This window comes from Dryobates pubescens, chromosome 17 (assembly GCF_014839835.1).
Source record: "Dryobates pubescens isolate bDryPub1 chromosome 17, bDryPub1.pri, whole genome shotgun sequence".
NCBI lineage: Eukaryota > Metazoa > Chordata > Aves > Piciformes > Picidae > Dryobates > Dryobates pubescens.
Window position 1 is genome coordinate 17,167,484 of NC_071628.1, and position 23,210 is coordinate 17,190,693.

Below are 23,210 nucleotides of genomic sequence, written 5' to 3' on the forward strand. Positions count from 1 at the left end.
AACTCTTATTGTTAAGGGTCGATTAGTGTTATACCAAGCTTGTCTTACTTATCACTAGGGCAGTGCACATTCTTTTCCTGACCTGTCAGATTCCCACTTCCTTCAAGTCAAGAAATTTGAAGGGGTTAACTTCTTGAATGACTTGCAATCTGCAGTTGCTTTACAAACCAAACAAGGCATGTTCCACAATGCAATAATCTTACATTAACATTTGGAATTTCAATATGGAATCTCAATACTAAGAATAGACCTGTGTATTTGTGTGTGTTGACTGCTATGCTAAAGGTTTAAGCTCTTGAGCTGCTGAAGGCTTTAGTCAGCCAAATGTGCCATAAACCCATACAGGCAGAAAACGTCTCAGCTGTAGTGCAAAGAGGAGCACAAACAAGGCTGCTTACAGATATGGGAATTTACTTGTTTTGATGCATTTGCTAGGAAATCTTGTTCCATTGAAAAATCACTTGAGTGCTCTTAAAGACTGAGCAACAGCCTTGCTAAATGCTTTTCTTTACTGGCAGGTCAGAATGTTCCTGTTTTTCTCAAATTTGCTTAGCAGCTCTGCAGTGTAGTTACGTAATGCTTGGAACCCATTTCAAGGCGAAGCAGTAACAGGTTTTTCTATCTCTTTACTATAGGTGAAACACTTCTTAGCCCCTTGGTAATGTGTGGGCCTCATGGACTAAAATTCCTGAAGCCAGTGGAGCTGCGCCTGCCACACTGTGCGTCTATGACCCCTGATGGTTGGTCTTTTGCTCTAAAATCCTCCGACTCCTCGTCGGGTATGCTGTCCTCCCTCTGTCCTTTTGGGGCTTTTGGGTGCTATCGTATAATTTAAGTTAATTTGGCTGAAAGTGATGCTGTGTAATATAAAGAACTCAATCATTGTATTTGTGTCAAACTCTCCCATTTCACTTTCATTACAGATGTCTTTCTTACATTTACTCATGGTGCAAATTCATAGCTAAAACCATGATAGCAGAAAAAGAGTAATATCTCTAGTCTGTTAATTATTAGCGGATTTTTCTATTGTCTTCTTTCTTGAGGACTGCTACAGCTGAATACACTTGAAATGATAGTCGCACTAAAATTGAGAGGAAATGATCATGTACCTCTGATTGGCCTTTGTAACATAACTGGTGTTTGTCTGTTGCTTAATTAACCATATAGGACTCTGGCAAATCTTAATCTGCATGCTCATAAGTTATGATTTAACACTTGTTAACTGTTTCCATGTGTGCAAGTTGATGCTAAAAATTGGGTCATTTAAGAAAACTATAGTGTTCAGTAAAAGCATTTACAATTCATGCTAATGTAGCTGGATTTTCCACAAGACTTTTCTTGCTTGCTTCTGCCTATTTCTCCTCTACCGCCTTTAACCCAGAAGTTTCTGGTGTATAGTAAAAGTTGCAACTAGATTGCAATTTTATTTACCTCTTCTTTTTTACCTCAGTGTGGCTTTTTGGGATGAGAGGGAGAATGTATTGGCTGAAATTGTCAATGAAGAGCCTAACTGAGAGTTCTGGGCAAGTTTCAAGCAATTTCATGAAATGACTGTGAGGTTACAGAAATTTAAAAAGGAATGTTTGCACATCTGGGGAAAAAGTCTTAAGGTTTTATTCAGCTATCTTCAAAATTTATGGTGGAAGGTTCAACCTATTAATGTGTATGTATGATCTAAGTAATGACTGGATGATATACTTCTGTATACAGCATTCAAGCCACCATGTATGCATATCTTCCATCACTAATGTATCTATCACTGTCAACACCAAAGCACTGATGCTTTGAAAGCTCAAAGCATCAACCCCTTGATGGGGATTCAATAACCTAGAGGTATTAATGGCAATAATTTTTAGTTGGTTTTTTTATAACCTATTATATGCATGTGTTGCATGCATCTATTTAACAATGTGTGTATACATGGCAGTGTTAAAACATGGGCTCATAAATGATAGGGTCCCAGAAGTTACGACAACTATGTACAAAACTGACACACTTCCTTTGTAACTAGTAGCACCTGTTCATGAACTTACTTGAAGCGAAGGGAGAGAACTCAAATGATCTAATCGATAACTGAAGTTGAGATATTTTTCTCCTTTTCCAGAGTGGGATGTGTGTGTGTGTGCATGTGTGGGTGAGTGTGTATATTTAAACCCTAACACTTTCTGTACTGTAAATATAACACCACATTCTGTTAATCTGAAATGGGATGTATATCATAACATTGCTCTTTTGAGACAAACTTAAAAATTAGGCAATTCTGTCTTATGATATGTAAGTAGACCATACTGTGTCTTAAATAAATAATTGTTTTCTCTCTTTCTAAATTAGTTGGTTATGGGACTCTGATTTTTGAGATGGCTTTGTAATAACAGCTTATACAATTTTCTGGGATTTTTCTCTCTTCAGTCGTCTGCTCTACTTCATCTTTTCTCAATGTATCCATGTTCTGTCTTAGAAGTGACATTCATTTGCACTTACTAACATTTTCTGCTGCATTTAAGCCTCATAATTGATATTTTACTGTTAAACCCCTTCAAAAGTTTTAATGATTCTGATATTAAAACTGGCTGGGGGGAAAAATGCCTTTTATGGCCACACCTAGACTGCATTAGTAAAAAAATACTAAAGGATTTTTTTATTTCAAAGCAGTTGTATGCAAGGATGGGAAAAACATTCTCAGCAGCTAGAGGTTGCACTGGATACAGTCTAATAAATACTACGTATTTAGGAGGAAAGAGTTGAAAAAAGTTTGCTGTCTCATGTGCAAGACTGGGACCTGGTTGTCCTAAAGTCCTGTTCTACCCTTCTCTTAATGTATTTGATCATGCGACTTTTGAATGGAATTCCTTGCACCTCCAGCATTATTGAGCTTCCTGACCGAAATCAGCAGTCTCAGCTGGTTGCAGTAAACTCGTTTTGCATCCTCTAACAATACACAGCCCACTTCTATTCTTTGTCCCTACATCAAGTGTTGCCATCACTCAGTGCATTGTGTACTTCATTTTGTTTTCACGAGTTCTTCAAAAAAATAATGTGGTATTTACATGAGTCTCATTTTATACAGAGGGCTCAGGTGTTTGCAGTCTGTGTGACTGGGCTCTCTAATGTGTATTTCTCAAGGCAGATCTGTTTTAGCCAAGCTATTTAATGTATTTTATCTGGAAGACTTAACTTCAGTGCATTTTTCAACTGTTCTACCATAGTGGGATGACGACACTTTGTATAGTGGCAGCATTTAGTAATGGGGTTTAGGTGGGTAAATAAAGAATACTGTCCAGTTGAAAGAGACAATGGAATGTAAACTATGTCTGATGAGATGGCAGCTGATGACTTCCCTTGTAACAGAATGTTACATGGGACCTTTGACCATGAATTAATAAGATCTGTTCTAAAGATTTTTAGATATGCACCAGTGAACAAGAATCCTTTTTAGAATGCCAGTATTTCAGGCTTTAAAATGGGGATCTTTGGTTTAGCTGCAAAATCATGAAACCCTTCTCTTGCCTGTGTTCAGAACTGTTCCAAGAAACTTCAAATGCATCTAACTCAGATTAGCTTTAAATTTTTATTTTTTCATTTTTCTGGCTACTTTGGAGAGAGCCAATAAGTGTCTGATTCAGTGTTAACACTTCTCAAGTGGAATGCCCTACGTTGGTGCTGTACAGTAGAATAAAACTTAACTACTCCTGAGTGCCACAGCATCCCTTTTGAATAACTGACCTGTGCTACCTATATGAAAACACAGGGTTAATTTTTTGTTAATAACATACAAACTGCAGTTTTGGTTGTTTTGGGTTTGTTTTTTGCTTTTAACAAATCACCAAACAAAAAACCCAAACAGGTGTTTATTCAAAACTTAGAAGCTCCTGTCCAAAAGCTTGGTTATTTCAAGATGTACACTGTTTGACAGCGGATACTAAACACCAGCATTGTGTTTTCCTCCCACAGGTGACCCCAAAACCTGGCAGAACAAGTCTCTTCCCGGGGATCCAAACTATCTTGTTGGAGCAAACTGTGTCTCAGTCCTAATTGACCACTTCTAAATATTAAGTTAGCTGAGTAAATAATGTGAAACTGAGATGGACCTTACATATAACCTGAACCACTCTATCAAGTATTAACTGTTCTATAAGTGATAATGGATCCTAGTGTTTAAGCATCTTGCTTTAACTAACAGTGGTTTAGCAAGAACACTCTTTGAACCATGGTCACAATACATGCCACAAGCAGGGAGTGTACAGTGGGAACAAGGTAGGGATTTTGCAGGTTCTGTATGCTTTGTTTTGTGGGTTATTCTTTTGTGGGGTTTTTATTTCTTTTCTTTTTTCCTTTTTTTTCTTTTTTCTTAAAGGACACTACTATTATTTGATTGTTTTAAATCTGAAAGTACCAATGGAATTACTCAAAGGAACTGAAGTTTTTCGTACTTCACTGGCAAGACCACATAATTTGGCCTGCTTTTTTATGACTGTGTAACTCACAAGACTATATTTTGAGTCTCTAGTTTTTAAATGATTTTTGATGTACATGTCCATTGAAATGGCAGTCAACTTGGGGAAGCACAGTTTTCCTCCAGTGAGAGGCTAATGCAAACACATCTACTTACTGTATATTGAAACATTGTCATGAGAACAGGGGGGAGGGGGAAAAGCATGTGGGATGACTATGGTTCAGTTGCCTCTGTGGATTTGTAAATTAACCACATTATTACAGACCTATTAACCAGCAGGGATGCCTTACCCTCATGTTTTTAATAGTCTTAGCTCTCATAGTTCTCTGTATTAAGTTTGTATGGCTTTTGTGCTTACCTAGGTAATATATCATGAGAGACTGGGGAAAGAGTTCAAAAAAGAAAAAGGCAACAAACAAAATCACAAAAAAAAAAAACACTAAAAGAAAAACAAAACAAAACAAAAAAAAAAGTTAAAAACAAAACAACTTGTGAGTTTGGTTTAGAGAATGAGTATTGTTTGTGTTCATCAGCCAGAAGAGAACCAGAAGAAAACGATGGTATGTTTTATGCTATGCATTTGAAAATTTATAGATGCTATAGACTGCTTGTATATAATGCGTGCATACCACTTTTGTTCTTGGTTTGTAAATTAACTTTTATAAGCTTTACCTTTTTATATATATAAATATATATAAAAACAAACAAAGTTTCTTAAGGATATCTTTGTATTCTCATACCTTTTGAGCCTTGAACTTTGACACCTGCAGCAATAAAGCAGCATTTCTACAGTATACAAACAAGGACATTTTTTAAAAATGCACAAGGTTGTTATCTTTTTAAGTGCTGCGTTTAAAGAATCTAACTCAGAATTCTCTACTTTGATTAAATTCTTGAAAAGTATCCCTACTGTAATTTGTCATAAGGATGCTGTAATATGTGCCCTGAAATGTATTTTTTTACTAATAGACAATTTATTACGGCACAATGGCACTACTACTGTTTAGATAATATACCACTGCATTCTGTTAATGAGTTATTAGCTATTCAGGTGTGGCTGATTATTTTTTTTTCTCTGCAGTTATTAAAATTACACGTTTCTAAATATACAGAATAAAACTGTTTCTAAAATAATAAAGGAGATTGTAGTACCTTATTGTTTCTGAAATGTATTTATGTCAATGTGACGAAATCAGTTTTGACCTTTTATAATGCAAGTAGCCGGCTGGATTCTGCGCTATGTTTGTACATGAAATGGAACTCTTCTCTGGAGTCAGTTGGAGCTGTCTACAGAAAGGCTTCTGAAGTGAACTCCAGTGTGGAAATACTTGATGTGGAGTGGTAGACTTGTCCCTAGAGTCACTACATTGGTGCTTGTTTACTGCTTAGATCTGTTCTTCAGAATACTTCGGTAGTGTCCCATCACACAGATTTACACATAGTCTAGTTTTACAATATTAAGGATCTTCCTACAGAATCCCATTATTAGCCCTCTTTGGAGTATTTAGTGGCTAACTGGTAAGCAACTCTCTGTAAGAGAAAATGTAGAAGTTATTTTGAAATAATGGTGGGAAACTGCTTAACCCTTTTGTTTCCTTTCTGTACTTCTACTGATGAGTTACTTTGTTTCTCAGGCATAACTTGCACTAGAAGACGGATTCACATTACTACTCCACTTTTCATAGCTTCTCTCAACTGGTAAGAGCAGGCAGAAAATTTGAATAGCAAAATCCTTGTTCATGTTGGGATGGCATTTTTCATTTGTCCTAGTAGTAATTTATTGGTGATTTTTTTTTTTTTCTCTCTTTAAGTCAGCAGAAAGTTAAGTTTCAAAATGGCATGCAGAGCATCTTGGAGAAAACTCTAATGTGAAAATTTCAAAGAGTTCTTTTCTAGTTCAGATCTTAGTATAAGTATGTGGAAACACTACAGGAGTCGTCAGTCAGTTGGACTTGAGGAGCTCTCCTTGGAGTTACACTGCATGGGCTATTTGTGTGGCATCACCTATCTTGGACATCCTGAGTCTAGTATGCTGTAAGGTACAACTGCTGTGAGCCACTTTTACTGTAGTGATTCATATCATACCTTTCTGCTCTTTTAAAGGAGTGTAGGATCATGTCTTCATACCAAATTTGGAAAAAAAAGAAAGGGACAGCTTTTGTTCTGCCATCATTTTGCAAATGAAATGAAAAAGTTGATGCTGTTCAAAACTCTTCTCTACTGCTCATGATCCTGTTGCTGGAATTGTCTTGTTGTCCACCCCTAGGCATATTTATCCAAACGGCTGATACAAACCACGTGCATTTTTTCCTTGTTAAATCCCAGTGTTTTGGGTTAAAATAGGCAGTTATGAATAACTACTAAAATAACACTTATTTTTAAATCACCAGTGGGTTTGAAATCTATCCTTACAAGAGGTGATGTTCCTTCTGTATTTTATATAGGTTAGGCTTTACAGAAGGTAAGTCCACTTGTAATAATTGTATTTCTCTATAGTTCTTCAACGTCTTCATCTCCCAATTTTACCTATTTGTCTCAGCAACCTACTGACCAGCCTTAGCCCTGCAAACTGTACAGAAGTTGTAATAATGTAAGACTTAAGTCTCGTGGCCATTTCTGAAGAAATGGCTTCAATGGTAGAAAAACATACTCAATGGAGGCAGAAGTACTCTTCATTTGACTTAGGTTTGGAGTAAAAATCTTCATTTTTTTCAAGAAAAGTAATAGTGTTCAGCTACACATACACAAACAAATTATGGTTGTGAAAGTATTTCTCTGTTCCTGCCAACTTGTGTTAAGCATAGCAAATCAATGAATTTCAGGGTCTGGTTGAAGATTCTTTGCTGTACTGTGACCTGGACCAGATAGAATTCAAAGCCATGCAGGTTTGGAGAATAAAAGATCTTAAGGATGTCTGGAAAAAAAGTTTTCTTGGTATAAGTCACTCATAAATATGAAAAAATACCTGCATGGTATTGTTTAGGTCAGACTATGTCACATGGTGTCACAAGTCTTGAAGAATTACTGTCAAAGGTGTTAAAGTGGTTTTAAAATGATGTTGTGAAAGTGCAACTTAATGTTTGATGGCAACATTCACTCTACCTACTACATGGAGGAAACATACAGAGGAAAACAGAATTGATTGTGTAATACCCCTTCACATCTTCAGGCCACATGTGTAAGGGAGACCCTTCTGTTGACTAGCAATGTTCAGTGTGAACCCACTTACTTGCTTTCTAAACTCAGAGGAGCTGAGGTGCAGCTGAATCCAGACTTAGTCCCTAGACTTTGATAGTAGGTTAAGTCAAAGGAAATTAAACACATGAATTTCATTAATAGCAATTCAGCATGCTATCTGTTGTTTAATGAGTATCTGTTGTTACTAAGGACTGCTGTTACTGAGGGAGCTGGGGTTGCTTAGCCTGGAGAGGAGCAGACTCAGGGGTAACCTTACTGCTCTCTACAACTACCTGAAGGGAGGGTGTAGACAGGCGGATGTTGGTCTCATCTCCCAGGCAGCCAGTACCAGAACAAGAGGACACAGTCTCAGGCTGTGCCAGGGGAGGATTAGGTTGGATGTTAGGAAGAAGTTCTATACAGAGAGAGTGATTGTCCATTGGAATGGGCTGCCCGGGGAGGTGGTGGAGTCGCCATCATTGGACGTGTTCAGGAGGAGACTTGATGGGGTGCTTGGTGCCATTGGTTAGTTGATTAGGTGGGTTGGATTGGTTGATGGGTTGGACACAATGATCTTGAAGGTCTCTTCCAACCTGGTTTAGTCTATTCTATTCTAAGGTGTCTTTGCCTCAGGTAAGGAAGGATCTCTTAGTCTGGGTAAGGAATCTCAAACCTTGATGTGCGTCTCTGCTCAAGGGGAGAGTTACCTGGTATGTAGTCCAGTTGTAACTTGGTGAGAACTCCAATTGTGTTCATCCACAGATTTATTGGTAAAAGGTCTTTCTGCCTCAGGGAGCAACCTTGAGCCATAGCCCAGCTCAAGGGTAGATCACTGCCATTTTCCTGAGCAGGGAGAGCTGAGAGAAGGCGTACCTTGGCTGTCTTATTTATGGGATAAAGTGATTGGCACATGGTCAAGTTGCATGCAGTGGGAGAGGTATGCACAGGACTCTTTGTGCCCACAACTTTCCTTGTTCCTTGATAAATGAGCTTTGGAAAAGCCATCTACTGTCAATGTGTTAATTGTGTGGTGAGTGATCCAAACTGATCTGTATTGATGTTCACTGGGTCGCTCTGTGCTGTTGCAGGTTTTCTGGAGCTCTTGGCCCAGCTGCAGCTCAGGCCTTTACCCCCTCAGGTAGAGACTGAGGATTATTTAGCCATATTGAAGTGTGTGTGGTTGGGCAGCTCCTGGTAAAAAAGAGAAACCAGGGTAACCCCCCCACCTTTAGCATAAAACCATTTCTTAAAACAAGAGGTTTGCTTTTCTGGCCGTGGAAGAACAACTCAAGCCGTTTTAGCTGGAAAGGGATGGAAGTGGCCCTTAGATCAGTCCTGTGGCCCTCCCTCCCGCTTCTGCGGGCAAGGACTGCCCCTGCCCGGCGCGGCCTCAGCAGCGGAGCCCTGATGCAGTGCACCTGGCCGTCAGTACGGGATCAAGCCCGTCTGCCGCCAGTCTCTCGCCAGGCCTTTGGTTTCTCGGGGTATGGCTGGGGTTCTGCAGGCTGAGCGCCAACAGCGGTGTGCCTCCCGCCGCCGGCCGTCAGGGGGCGGTGCTGACTGACCGTGCCGGCGTGTGCCGCGTAGCTTTCCGCAGCGGGTCCTGCTTGCCGGGGGTCGGCCCCTCCTGGCTGTTCTAGGCCTGTGGCAGTGTCGAGTAAACACACAAACTTCGAAAAACGGCTCCTTGTGTGCCAGGCCGCTCTCGGAGTGCTGCGATCCTGAGCAAACTGGTGCTCTCTGAGCACTGAGCAGCCACGCTGGGGTCTCACCGTGAGGACATGCAGGAAGGCATGGGCTGGACCGTGCACATTTCCAGCCGCCTTCGCCTCTGCCTACAGCTGAGTTTCCAAACTAAGTGTCTGCAAGCAGTCGGTACTTTGCACAAGTTTGGACGCCAAGCGATGCTTGGTTTTAAAACTGTGGTTTTAAAACTCTGCCATAGTTCCAGAACAAGAAGCAGAATTTTATAAAAAGTAACCAAGAGGAAGGTATTGATAACATGAATGCAGTCATCAGCAAAGCTTAGCCTGGTCTTCAGCAGTGTGGCATCATGGAGCCCAGAGATACATATATGGCTAAAGGTTGTCCATGTTTGCCTTAGCTGGAAAGAACAGTTAATGGCAGAAATACTCCTTAACTAGGTTCCTTCTGTAAAGGGGCTTAGGATAATTTTTTGACATTTCCTGCTTCTTTCAAGAAACTGGTTCCTTGAAGGCTGTTTTTGTGGTTACAAAGCAGATGTTGTTATTTAGTCAGCTATTAAAGCAAAGGAAGATGCAATGCAATAGGAATCAAATTCATAGTGGTGAGTTGTGTTTGTGCCGTTTTGCTCAGTTTCAGAACAGTGTTTTTGCTCCTTGTCATTTATTCAGGACTGTAGGTTTTCATTAGGGACTAATAAAGTGATGGGGGAAATGCCCAAAGGATGCTCTAGTGTAATTTACCCAGCAAGAGATTATGAAATTGTATAGACTTTTGTAGTCTGCAGTTAATTCATTTTTCATGTTCTATTTGCATGAACTGTTATCTGTTCTGAACAAAATTGGAAATAACCCTTAGGAAACAATTCAATGTAGAACAGAGCAATTTGCTAAAGAACAGGCTATGTAAACTGTACTGCTAGGTTTCTTTACTGTCTCAGAGTGTTTTTGCCGAAGAACACAGTGTCTCTATGACAGCACAATTGTTTGAATTTTAAAAAAGTAATCTAAATGGTGTAATCTGGATTGAATTTTAAAATAGAAGGAATTTTTGTGTTGTAGATTGTTATCCAGGAAAACATGACCTTTGATACTTGTTCAGTGGGAATATCTTCTGGACTATCATTTTTGTTCAGGAGAAATTAAGGTTTGTAAGAATCTGCACTTTACACCTGTGATCATATATGAGCATTTTAGTGGATTTGTTTGGTTTAGTTTGAATATAATTTCAGCTACCTTGGAACATGAGTTAAAAGCCTCATGTTTAGACTGCTTGGTAATGAAACAGGCATTAGCATTTAAGACTTTCACATTTGAATTCCTCATTTTAAAAAAATTATCTTAAAATAGTGATTTGTAGTCTAAATAATTTTTCTCTTAACAAAAGGGAAGTTAAGTCTTGAATGTTCTGTAAATACTCTCATGTAGTCTCATAGATATTTTTTTTGTTTGTTTTTTCATGGAAAAAAGTGTTGTATTTCTTATTTTCACATTCAGTAAGATCAGAGATTTATTTATTTCTAGTAACTAGTTTTCTGTCAAAATGTACTGATCTTGAGTGAGATGAGGTAATGTTTCTTGGAGCAGTCACAGCTGAGTAAGAAATAACTTTTCTGTTAAGTAAAAAATTGACATTCCAGAAATGTTTCTGCTCTTGACTAGAATAAAAAAAGCTATTTTAAATGTTTAGAGAGGCAATGAAATTCAGGCATCCATCTGCACATCATTCTTAGCGAATGTTGAATTCTAAAAATATTTGGAAAAGGATGCTGAGGTTCTGGTGCAGAGTTATGTAAGGATAAATGTAACTATGCAGAATAGTATTTACTTACAGTCTGTGTAGAATTCCACAGTTCTCTTTCCCTGTGTTTATGGGCATGGCCTTGGCTGAAAAGTTCTGTTGGCATGTTTACTTTGTGTTAAGAACAGCCGTGTTGTTGCGACCGGTCCATAAGTAGGGAACTGAAAGAAATGGTCTTTAGTGGTTTTTATAATTCTATTGAACATATACCAGGAAGAATTTCCTTTAATAACTTCTAATTTTTGGACAGGTTTTCCTACACAAATCACTTTATATGTAAGTAAAGGTAAATGAGTAGAAGGAAACAATTCTACAACAGTGGAATTAAAACTGTGGACTACTTTGGCTTGCTAGCTTACAGAGAATCTGAATTTTGTCCAAAGATGTGTGATGATAAAAATACTGTACTTTATAGGGGCTCTTTTCTCTCTAGGGCACCAAGGTGGCTTAAAAATTGGTAAAAGAAATAACTCGGTTGCTGTTGATTGAAGAAAATGTAGTGGCGGTCCATAGTTCTACTTGAATCAAATGGTATTGTTTATGTGCATTGAGACTTCCTGAATTAAATGGCTGCAAAGCTGCTATGGTATAATGTGGATGTTGCTGGGGGTGCTCTTGTTCTATAATGTGATCTTACTGTATAATACTTCATGTGATACTGTACAATACATCATGTGATACTTAGAAATTTTCACGCTGACCATGATCATGCAGAAAAGCTTTTCTTACTCAATATTTGTCTGTCATCTTCAGCAGGTAAATTAATTAGTTGTATTTGGTGTCCAGTGTCTGGCAGTATTAAAACCTCTCATGTCTAGAGGTGATCAGGTGTGGGCAGCACTAATAGCACTGCTGTCTAGTCATTTTCAGATGATAATGCTGCAGCTGCCTCTGTCTTGAAAATTACTTCGCTTGATGCCTGCAAGTGTTAAGGGTAGCGTGACACATTCATGCATTTGGTGGACAGACAGAAGTAGAACATCGTAGATATGCAGGTCTTCAGCTATTCCAGTCCATGTAACTTCAAGGTTGAAGCTCAGGCTCTATTTTCTGTGGTATGTCTGTTCCATTGTTCCTTTTCACACCTGAATAGTTTTTCACTGAACACTGCCATGAAGGTTTCACATTAGACAATTCTTACTATCCAGTCAACCTTGGCATACTTTTGAAAATATAATTTAAGGGAACAGAGAAGGTAACTCTTGCTCTTATTAGAGTCTGAAAACTCCATTGTCTCACAGTTAAATATTTACAGCTTATGTTTCATCATTTTAAACAGGAAAAGATAAGAGAATTGTGACTTAAAGGTTTTTTTGCTGTAGTACTTTTTGAGATTCAGCACATGACCAAAAAAAGGAGATTTAGCTTCTATTTCAATCCACATTTTATTTATGAAATGTCCCTGCCAGGAATGTTAATTCCCTCTTAGCTTGCAGTCCAAAAGCTTCAAGGCCAGCTGGTTTGAGTGGTGCTAAAGCAGCCTTTTCATATATAGGGCTCTAGAGGAGAAACTTTCCGAAGCCTGTACAGGGTTGTTGGGAGTGGGGGGGCTGTGTTCAGTTTTTGTGGGAGATCAAAACTGTGGCCTGTTTAGCTTCAAGTGATGACTGAAGTTGGGTTTTATTTGCAGCTCTTTAAGAAACAGTTTTCATTCTGTGATTTAGCAAATGAATTGCATTTTTGTTTTGACCATTATTTCAGCAATTACGAGAGAAGCTGTTTGCCACCTCAGAGATAATAAATATCATAGATGTTTGTATCTAGCAGTCATAGACTCATTAGTCTTGTTTAAATGACAGATCCTTCCTAACATCTAATAGGCTGCCCACTGTGTTTGACTAAATAATAGCTGATGTGATCCTCTGTTGAAGCAGAGGAGGGCTTGTAGCTAGTTGTTTGAAATGCATGTGCTCATGCTGTTAACCCACCACTCCTTTGTGTACTGATGTAGATTTAACAGTACTTGTAACATTCATGATCTCCAATTAAAAAAAAATGAGAAAAGCTTTGGATTTTTCTTCTGAGGACAGCAGAATGATCACTGGCAGGCTTTGTTATAGATAGAATCCAGACACTGAGATGCTATCAGGTGTAATTACAATACATAGTAGAAATAAAAGTAATGTCAACATAATAATTAATACAAAGTAGTGCTTTACAAGCTGGATAAGACCAAAACAAACCCCAACAACAGAACCACAAACAAATACCACCACCCCAAAAAAAACCCAAACCCAAAACAAAACCAACCAATAAACTAAATACCCCAAACCAAACAAACAAAATCCCCACAAACTTCTTTTGCACTTTCCAGACTTGGATTTGTAACAGAGGGCCAAAAAATTACAGCTGATGCCTTCACATAAAGGCTGTGACTTAAGAGAACAAAGCTTACTGTGGAGCTTGAATATGCATTTGGAACAGGTAAAATATTTGTCTAGCTTCTACCTAGACTTTTCAAAATCTACTCCCAGTTCACTATTTCGGTTGAAATCTTTGGCACCTCACAGGCTTTTTGGAAATACTATGAATGATCCACATTTAACACTCTACAATATCAGATAAAAGGCTCTGATTTTGTGCTGTTTGAAATGAAATTAATTTCTTACGTCAGAGTTCCCCTTTGTCTTCTAGATACTCTTCTCAAATATCTGTGCAGTTCAGGCAGCATGGCAACATCCATACTTTTAATGGCATCCACTGATTTTGAGATCACTTGCTCTACTTTTATAGACTACTGAAGCGGGGGAGGGAGGGGGTGTTCCAACCAAGGAAATACGGAGTTGAGAGTAATTTCAATACATTTGGAATTGTGTGTGTATATATATATGTGTGTGTGTATGTATATAGTATATATGGTCTCCATCTGCTGTATTAACTGCCTTTTGTTTCTTCGTAGTCATTGCCATTCTTTGTGGGGAAATGGGTTAGTTTAGTGGATGACTTCTATTCCAGGGTTTAAATTTCTAGGCTTACTTTCAAACCATAGCACCACCCTTTTCAGCTCCACTGGATGCCAGCTCCCAGTGACATGATCTCATGCCCTGACAGGAGTCAGCTTCTCTCCTGTATTTGTGCATTCTAAGGCGAGGGCTGCAGATATGCTCTGAATTTGTATAAGCTTCATAATTCTTCCTACTCCTTAAAAGCAGCTCTGAACTTTCTCCTCTGTTCCTTCCTGGCTCCTAGAAGCCTTTCCCTAAATAATTACAATAATGATCAATCCATATCCTTGTATGGAATGGAAATAACACCACTTCAGGGAACCTGTTCCAGTGTTTGAATACATGTTGCAGTATAACAGAATTATCATTTTTCCACAGCTGTTCTCTTCAGTTACAGAACTTACTGTTGCACAGCAAGATGCCTATAGTGCTGTCTGTGCTATCCTACTTACTGTTAGTCTTCAATGCCTGTAATGCCTTATGTGTTGGAAAAAGAATCCCAGCAGGTGAAGGATTGGAAGCTGTCAGGCCAGGAGTCCAGTAATGTAAAATACATACTACCAATCATAACCTTGTACGCTGTGTACCAAGGGATCAAATCTTGCTTCTGTTACATGATAAACTGCTATTATTTTTATTCTGATGGGAAAGCAAAAAGCCAAAGCAAAATCCAGATTGAGTACATCAAATCTGTTTGTAGCAATGATACTTCTATCCATGTCTTTAATATTACTATTAAAAGGAGTCTAATCGAATAAAATGCTTTGTGATTTATTGAAATAGCCTGTAATAGCTCAATGGGCTTAGAGCTTCCTCTTGAAACTCCAAAACCACACTGTGCTAATGGAGCTAATGGGAAGTCTGTTGTTAGACCACCTGTCTGTTTGCAATTTGTAAGGCCTATTAAGCCTACTCATCATTCTGCTGATAAGGAACAGAAAAGAAAGAATGAGGTTAGAATAATTTCCGTAGGGTGAAATAGCATTAAATTATCTGAATCAAAGATAGTAATGTATAGGCTCCTAGCATTCTTCCCTTTTTCCATCAAGAAGGCAGTAATTTTATTCAGTGCTTGGATCTTCAGAGGTACTTGTGGGCAAGACAAAGGTATTGGCTAAATGTTTCTCTTTATTAGATCAATAAAAACCTATTTCATTGATTTTTGTTGTTGTTGCTGGTTTTGTTGGTGGGTGGGTGGTGGGGAAATATTTAGTGGAAAAACTGTAAGTTCCCTTTCAAGAGTAGGAAAGTTACACAAAATCACCTCATGATCAGAATAAAAATAACTGACATTTCAAAATGTGTCCCTTGGGTTGGTTTGTTGTGGGAATGCCAGCACTTTTTGAGATACAGGATCCTTCTGTGTTATGAAAAGTAGCCTCAGAGGAGAAAAACCTAGAGCTGTTTTTTAAAGGCAATTTGCATTCTAGAAATGCTTTTAAAATCATTATGCAATTCAGAGATGAACTTTTTGGTTTCAATGTGTATCTAGACATGACTGTAATGAACTGCAAAACCTGTACCAAATAATTAGCCTGCTGTCTCTGTGCTATTACACAATTGAGTCTTGATGAAGGTAGATTAGAACTGAAATGTTTGGGCATGTTGCAAAGGTTTGTGGTCACTGTATACAAATCACCAGTCGGTACTGTGCTTGAAAGGTCTGCACTGCACCTCAGCCATTGAAGCGAATGACAGCATGGTTTGCTGGCTCTGATACGAAGTTCCTCTTGTTTTAAGTGTGTTGTCTTCTGTGGACTTCAGTTTCTACATCCATTCCTAATACCTGTGAAAAGCCAAAACAAAAACTTAATTAGCAGCATTGGTAACTAAAGGCACCAGAGCTCCCTGAGGTCATGAAATAAAAACATGATTGGTGTAAATGTTTGAGCTGTGAGACAGTTGAGCTCAACCTATGAACCAAAAACCTGTTTGATTTCACTGATCTTTTGGGAAACCTCCTCTAAGTGAGTAGCATGAAGGAAGCCAGACTTACCCATGTCCAGACTACTTCCTTCAACTCTACTTCTGAGGAAAATGGTATTTTCTGATCTTCTTTTGTCTGTTCAGAAAAAAAAAAAATCTATAATATTTTGCAGCAGGATGTGAAATGAGAGAAACTGAGAACTAATACAGCTTTTGAAATAGTCACTCAGCTTTTGGAAAAAACAGGGTGATTTGAGTAGTGTTTGAAAAAAGAAAAAAAAAAAAAAAGGCTCTGATAAACCAAAATGTGCTTGAAGAAAACTGAGGAAAATAATCCTAAAACCAGGAAAGGGTTAGTGGAAAAATCCCTGCATGAAAGAACTTTACTTGATCTGGCATAGAATGGTGCATCTATATGCAAGCGGCAGGGCCGTTCCTGTTCTGTTAATTTTAAATGTGAGTGCTGTTTTAATGTTGTTCTGTCTTGTTCTTAGGAAAGCTCTGTGCACTGTTAACAATATTAGGTTAAAGTTATCTCTGGTTTTTTAATTATCATACCTAAAAGCAAAGAAAGGAAGGAGAGTGACAATGAGGTGGGAGGAAAAATACAACTGTTGAGATACAAGAGTCGTCGTCTTATAACTAAAACAAACCATTTTCCTAAAACACTAGTGACTTAACAATGTCTACATCTCAAAGCAGCTGAGGTTTTGGGGTTTAAAAAGTTTCATTATATTAAGCAGCCTTTGTAGGGCTGGCTGACCTTTTAGCAAATTTCTAAAATCTCCTTTAAAAAGGCCAAAAAGGATGCAGTGCTGAGAAGATAAGTTGCACAGTGATGCAAAGACAGTCTTTCTCATATAAACAATATTCATGCTTAATAGAATTTTCTGAAAATGGATATAAAAAGTAATAACATATATTAATATAGAAGTAAGATTTGTCTCATCTTTTTCATCAAGGTGTAGAATACTATTTTTGAGATTCCTGGATGCTGCTATACTGCTGCTGAAGCCTCAGTCTTACTGTTTTGTGTTGTGTGAAAATAAGACAGACTTTGGTCCTTGCTTGTAGATAAGTTTATTTTGGATAACTCTGCAATTGGTAAATAGCCCTCATCTTCACTGTTGTGTCATTCCATTCGAGGTTCTTCAGAAATGGCAATGGAATATTTCTGTCCATACTATATATTAAAAGCATGCTAAGGCGTTCTGTTATCTAATTTTATAGTAGCTATAAATTATTTGCTTTCATATTCTGAGTAAGCGTGCACCATCAAAGTCTATTTAGAGAACTTGTTTAAAAGATGCCTCCTTTATAAACAGCAAATGCACAATCCTGGAATTGTTCACTAAGCCATTGTTTACTGCTCTTTGCATGAGGAATGGACGTTTTCATCCTTATCTCTGTCTTTGGCTACCTTTACTCTTTTAGTGTAAGAGGTGTTTTGTTATTGCATGTGAATGTATCTGTGTCAGCCAAAAATACTAACAACTTTGCACCAATGTGCAAAGACTCAGCCCAAGACTGCTGAGAAACCATTACTGTACCAGGAACTGCATTTGGGCAGTAGTCTGATGAAAGACACGGAGGATAACCAGTTGTTAAATTTAAACAGGATCTTCTGAATCACTGAGTGAAATTATAGGCTTTTAGTGTGTGTGCATGAATTTAAAGGCCTTTACTAAACTTGATTTCTCTTTTAAGTGTTTACCCAACAGCTGTTACCCTAAGGGACTCCTTAATGTATTATTCAGAATAGGGAATTGGAATATTCAGAAAGTTGAAATAATCCAGCTAAGTCTCACAGTTCTCTGTAATGGAACTGTTACTGAATACAGCAAGAAAACTCCCTAAGACCAATGAGGTGTTCGGAAGCAGGCATTTCTTGATTTTGGTGCTGGATACATGGGGGATCACTCCACCTAAGTGTACCAAAGCCAGTCAAATTCAGGGATGAGATGCTTGCATCTAATAAGTGATCATATTTGTTTCTAAGAAGTGATTAGCATCTTCCTATTAGTTCATGGAATTTGTTACATATGTAAATCTCCTGCACTCGTGCTCATTATGTATTGTGGGCATTGTGGTCATTTGGGGCAGCCATCCTCTTCCTCCCTGTGCCTTTTAGCTGAAGTTCTTTCTGTATGCTCTCTAGGCTGACAGAGTTGATGAGACACACTGACCACAGAGTCAGTCTAAACCTGTTTATTGTTCTTTTTTTCTCAAGCTCAAATTTAGAATCTCTTGTTGTTTACACAGTTAATTAGTTTACATAACAGACACATTCTGTGAGGATTACACATTCCTAAATGTTTCTAAGTTAGTATGGAATCAGAACAACTGCTTCCAAAAGGCTTTCAGGCCCTGATGTCCTTTCAGCTACATCAGTGTAACACTGAAGATGCGAATGAAATTGTACCAATTTCAGTGAGAGGTACATCTGTCCCTTTATCTCTCGGTGCTAGCAGTAAAAATACTTACTTGCTGCAGGGTGAAACAGAGGGCACTAAACAATCTGGCAAACTGCAAAAAGGGCCCTTGGGAAGAAATGCCTTCAACATGAGGGAGATTTAAAAAAAAAAAAAAAAAAGTTTTAAGAACTGTGCAGAAATCCTGGATGAAGAGTAATCCCAGCTGTACTCAAACTGACCTTGTTTTTAAAGAAGAAAAAGACTGCATGAAATTTCTCACCAATTCTTTTGTTTAAGGGTGTTGGAAGCAGAAATATTAGAAATAGGAGACCAACTTTCTGTTAAGCATTTAGGTCTGAACCAGACACTGCCACTGGGTGAAGGCCCAGCTGTCCATGTTTGGTGATGAGATCAAAATGGGTTGGTGATGAAATCAAAACAGGTATGTTGGCTGAGGCAAGGTGTGGCCCTGGAATGCCTTTGTCATGCTTAACAATAGAAAACCGAGGTATTGTTATTAATCTTTCAGGAAGCTAATGTGTGGACAAGAATTTGATGGCAGAGTCCTGGGGGACACATCAGGAGGGTTTGTCTTCCTCACCCTCCCATGAAGGGATACCCTTTTGGTAAGGCATAACCTCGGCACTACTAGGTGTTTTTTGTCCCAGGTAATTACAAAGTAATTACAGCTGTATTTTCTTAAAGCTGTTTCTGCAGTTAAGTCCCCATCACCAGCAATCACAAAGAATCTGTATGTATGTTGCAAGTGTAAATAAACCCTGTTATGTATTCATTTGCTGAAATGCAACCAGACCTACAGCAAAGTGGGGCTACTTGTGCATCTGGTTTTGGACCCACCCTAATTAAGAGATAAATCCAGCTGCCCCTAGCCCTTCAATCTCCAAGGACTCAGGGATCAGTGCTGGGCCACATCCTCTTTAACATCTTCATTGATCTGGATGAGGGGGTTGAGTCAGTCATCAGGAAGTTTGCAGATGACACCAAGTTAGAAACAGATGTTGGTCAGTTAGAGGGTAGAAAGGCTCTGCAGGGGGACCTCAACCGACTGGACAGATGGGCAGAGTCCAATGGGATGGCATTTAAGAAGTCCAAGTGCGGGATGCTGCACTTTGGCCACAGCAACCCCATGCAGAGCTACAGGCTGGGGTCAGAGTGGCTGGAGAGCTGCCAAACAGAGAGGGACCTGGGGGTGATGATTGACACCTGCCTAAACATGAGCCAGCAGTGTGCCCAGGTGGCCAAGAGGGCCAATGGCATCGTGGCCTGCATTAGGAATAGTGTGGCCAGCAGGAGCAGGGAGGTCATTGTGCCCCTGTACTCTGCATTGGTTAGGCTGCACCTTGAGTACTGTGTCCAGTTCTGGGCCCCTCAGTTTAAGAAGGACATTGAGACACTTGAATGTGTCCAGAGAAGGGCAACAAGGCTGGGGAGAGGCCTTGAGCACAAGCCCTATGAGGAGAGGCTGAGGGAGCTGGGATTGTTTAGCCTGGAGAAGAGGAGGCTCAGGGGTGACCTCATTGCCCTCTACACCTACCTGAAAAGTGGTTGTAGCCAGGACGGGGTTGGTCTCTTCTCCCAGGCAACCAGCACCAGAACAAGGAGACGCAGTCTCAAGCTGCACCAGGGGAGGTTTAGACTCGAAGTGAGGAGAAAGTTCTTCACTGAGCTGAGTTCATCATTGGAATGTGCTGCCCAGGGAGGTGGTGGAGTCACCATCCCTGGAGGTGTTCAAGAGGAGATTGGACGTGGCACTTGGTGCCATGGTCTAGCCATGTGGTCTGTGGAGACAGGTTGGACTCGATGATCCTTGGGGTCTCTTCCAACCTTAGTTATACTGTGGTACTGTGATACTTTTTCTGGTGTGAGTTAGATCAATGCAGTTTTCTAAAAGGAGTTACTTCCTTAACTGGCTTTGAAAATCTGTATCCCTAGTGTAACAGAAATAATTCTTTAACTGTTCTCTAAGGGAAGACACTATAACCTTAAAGTTTTAGAAAGAATGGGCGAATAACTGCCCCGATACAAAAACTTCTTCCAACCTGCTGTGGAAATTGTAGCTGAAAGTCAGGGAAGTATTAGTTCAGGCTGGGAGATTCATCCATCCTTGAATGAAGAATGGATATTGCTGTAAAGACAGCTCAAGAAAACTATTTTCTGATTTCTAAGGTAGGCTCTCTAAAAAGAGGTTTCAGTGAAATTATAGTTTCTGTGGTTTTTATAAAATACAACACATTCAGATAATTCATGGCATCTAAAACAAGAAAGCATCTCATGTATTACTGGGAACCTGAAAGAGATGTCTATGTTGAACATCAGTGATGTGACAAGATGTGTCCAATATTTGGCCTCTCTCAAGTGCTTTTACTTACCTCCCCCTCCCCCTGTCTTTATGGTGTTTGCTCTATAGCAGCATTATATTGTAAATCAGTCACAAAGTTCTTACAAGTGTGTTCTGAACATGGCAGGGTAAAAAGGTGTTACAGGTAAAAAAAAGCATCAAACTAAATATATGTAGTAGTTTTTTGAGTAGTGAAAGAACTTACTAAAGGTAGTTAGATGAGTCTGGGCTAATAAGCACTTAAAAATTGCAGCCTCTGCATCAAAAAAGTTAGCGGGTTTTTGTTTGTTTTATCAGCCATTGAACTGCCTGCTGGTCACCTCTGTCCACCCCAGGCAGGTTACAACACAATAAAAAATAAGCTGTAGCTAACTTCCAGCTGTCCTCATTTTATTTAAATATCTGACAACCTTATTACCAGCACAGATTTCATGTAACAAATGCATCTAAACAGGGAACGTTGCACAGTGTACATGACACATAAGACATCTGCATAAAATGTCACTTGCCCTGCAGTTCCCTGCTTCTCTGCATCTTAATGCCCAAAAGCTATCCAGGACATTTGTGGATCCTGATGGATGGATGCCCTGATGGATCTAGGATTTAAGCTTACAGTTGCTTCCCCTGTCACTCTCGTCTTTCTTTTTAAACTGGAGTCAAAATTTTGCTCTTAAAATTATGCTAAGGCATTGCTTTTTTTTCAAGCTATTTCTCACTTGCGGGTTCAGACAAACAGATTTGTCTAATAGTTGCACGGGGTAAAGTAAATTGGTACAAAATGGTCATTTTATGTTGGTGCATCCTTTGGGACAGAATGTGTTTAAATGGTTAATGATTTCCAATGTGTGTAATTGTGTCTCTGTTTAATCAAGACTTAAGGCTGCTGACTTTATGAACATGAAAACGGTGTGTTTATTGCTACAGCAGAGCTGCTGATAAATTACTTACTAAATAGTAGAAATAAAATAAAAAGAAAAACCACCACAACCTTCAAGTCAGCATATGAAGATTGGATGTGGAAGGAGGTATTTTAGGTTTTGTGATTTTTGTTTCATGTATGTGTAGATACATATGTCTTTAGGATGTGCATGGGGTAGGACAACCTGGATCAGTAGTGTTTAAGTCCTTAGAGCTATATGCAGAGAGAGAGAAGAGCTGTTTATAAAATTAATGAAATCATGCAAGCTATGCAAATATGAGGCATGCTATGTGTAAGTGACAGTGGCTGGGCACCTTTTCAGCAGTTTCCTTATCTTCATTAATTGGTAAGTGAGGCTTACTGCAATCTTGAATTTACTTTTTTGGTTGTTTTCTGTTTCTGTCATTTACTTAATGTCAGATAACAGTTGTAGATATCAAGATGCATGAAATTCATCAAAGTTGAAAGTGAGGTAGAATGAATACAAACTTTGATCCACCAATACGAAGCATGCAACTGCTTTCTGAACTGGTTGGGAGCCAGTACAGACTGACAGTAATGAGACAATTACTGTGGAAGTGAGATCATTATCATGCTGGCCTCTGAGTTTTGATGGTTTTTAATATGCTAATAGTAAAGTATGATATGTAGTCCCTTTCTAGCTGCTTTCAGGAAATGAAATTATTTGCTAAATTAAAAACTGGTGTATCAGATGTAAACAGGGCTGCTACAAAGCTTTTGTTACTGCAGTTGTGAAAGAAATTTTAGTACTGCATCCCGGTTTAAGTTATATTCAATAATACAGCACTGAAAAATACCACTGAAAATATTTTTTAAATTATTCACCACTTTAAGACAAGGACAATACTTCCCAAGTTGCCCTCAAATAATTCTCTAATGCAGCAGCTGAGTGCCTTCAAAGAAAGCGAACAAGTGTATTCACAGCTAATTCAGACCTTGAGCAATATCTATACCAGAATGCTCAGAAAAATTGGAGTGAAAAAGATGTGATCTCTCGAGGTCCCTTCCAACCCAATATACTGGGATACTGTGTAAACACCTGTGGGTTCTTACTGTAAGTTAAAATAGTTAAATAGTTGTTTTCTGGTAGCTGTATTTTGCCATAGAGATGTAAATTCACACCCCAATGTACTGAGTGTCTAATTTCTCCAAGCCCTAAGGTCATCTCAGTCCTGAGCCAGAGCACTCGGAGTTTTCAATGCATTTGTTCTTTATAAGATTTCTAATTGTCCTGCTGTTGAATGACCTTAAGCATTTCTGGGTGGTCTGGGATGGATGACCCATTTAATGAAGGTTCAGTTTGGTTCTGGGTTTTGTGGTGGTGGTTTTTGGTGGTTTTTTTTCTGTTGTTGTTGTTAGGCCTTTTCACTCTGGCAGAACACTGTAACAGAGACTCTGCTTTGACTTTGAAAGGTATAGTTTGAAATAATGTTTCCAATATTTGTAGCAAACAGCTCTACTTGATTAAAAACAAGAAGTTAGTGTGAGCTAG

General features: G+C 38.9%; 1 protein-coding gene across 10 annotated transcripts in view; it reads left to right on the plus strand.

The window, feature by feature from the left end:
* Nucleotides 1-4,303, plus strand: part of TJP1 (tight junction protein 1) — a 188,113-nt gene extending 183,810 nt beyond the window's left edge. For 7 of the 10 annotated variants that reach the window (XM_054169232.1, XM_054169227.1, XM_054169228.1 and 4 more), the window contains 2 exons: nucleotides 636-779; nucleotides 3,952-4,303. In XM_054169232.1, coding sequence (XP_054025207.1) covers nucleotides 636-779; nucleotides 3,952-4,046 — 239 coding nt within the window. In that variant the 3' untranslated portion in view covers nucleotides 4,047-4,303. The remainder of the gene's footprint in view (nucleotides 1-635; nucleotides 780-3,951) is intronic. The other 3 variants (XM_054169226.1, XM_054169233.1, XM_054169225.1) reach the window with 2 other exon arrangements.
* Nucleotides 4,304-23,210: the final 18,907 nt, after the last annotated feature.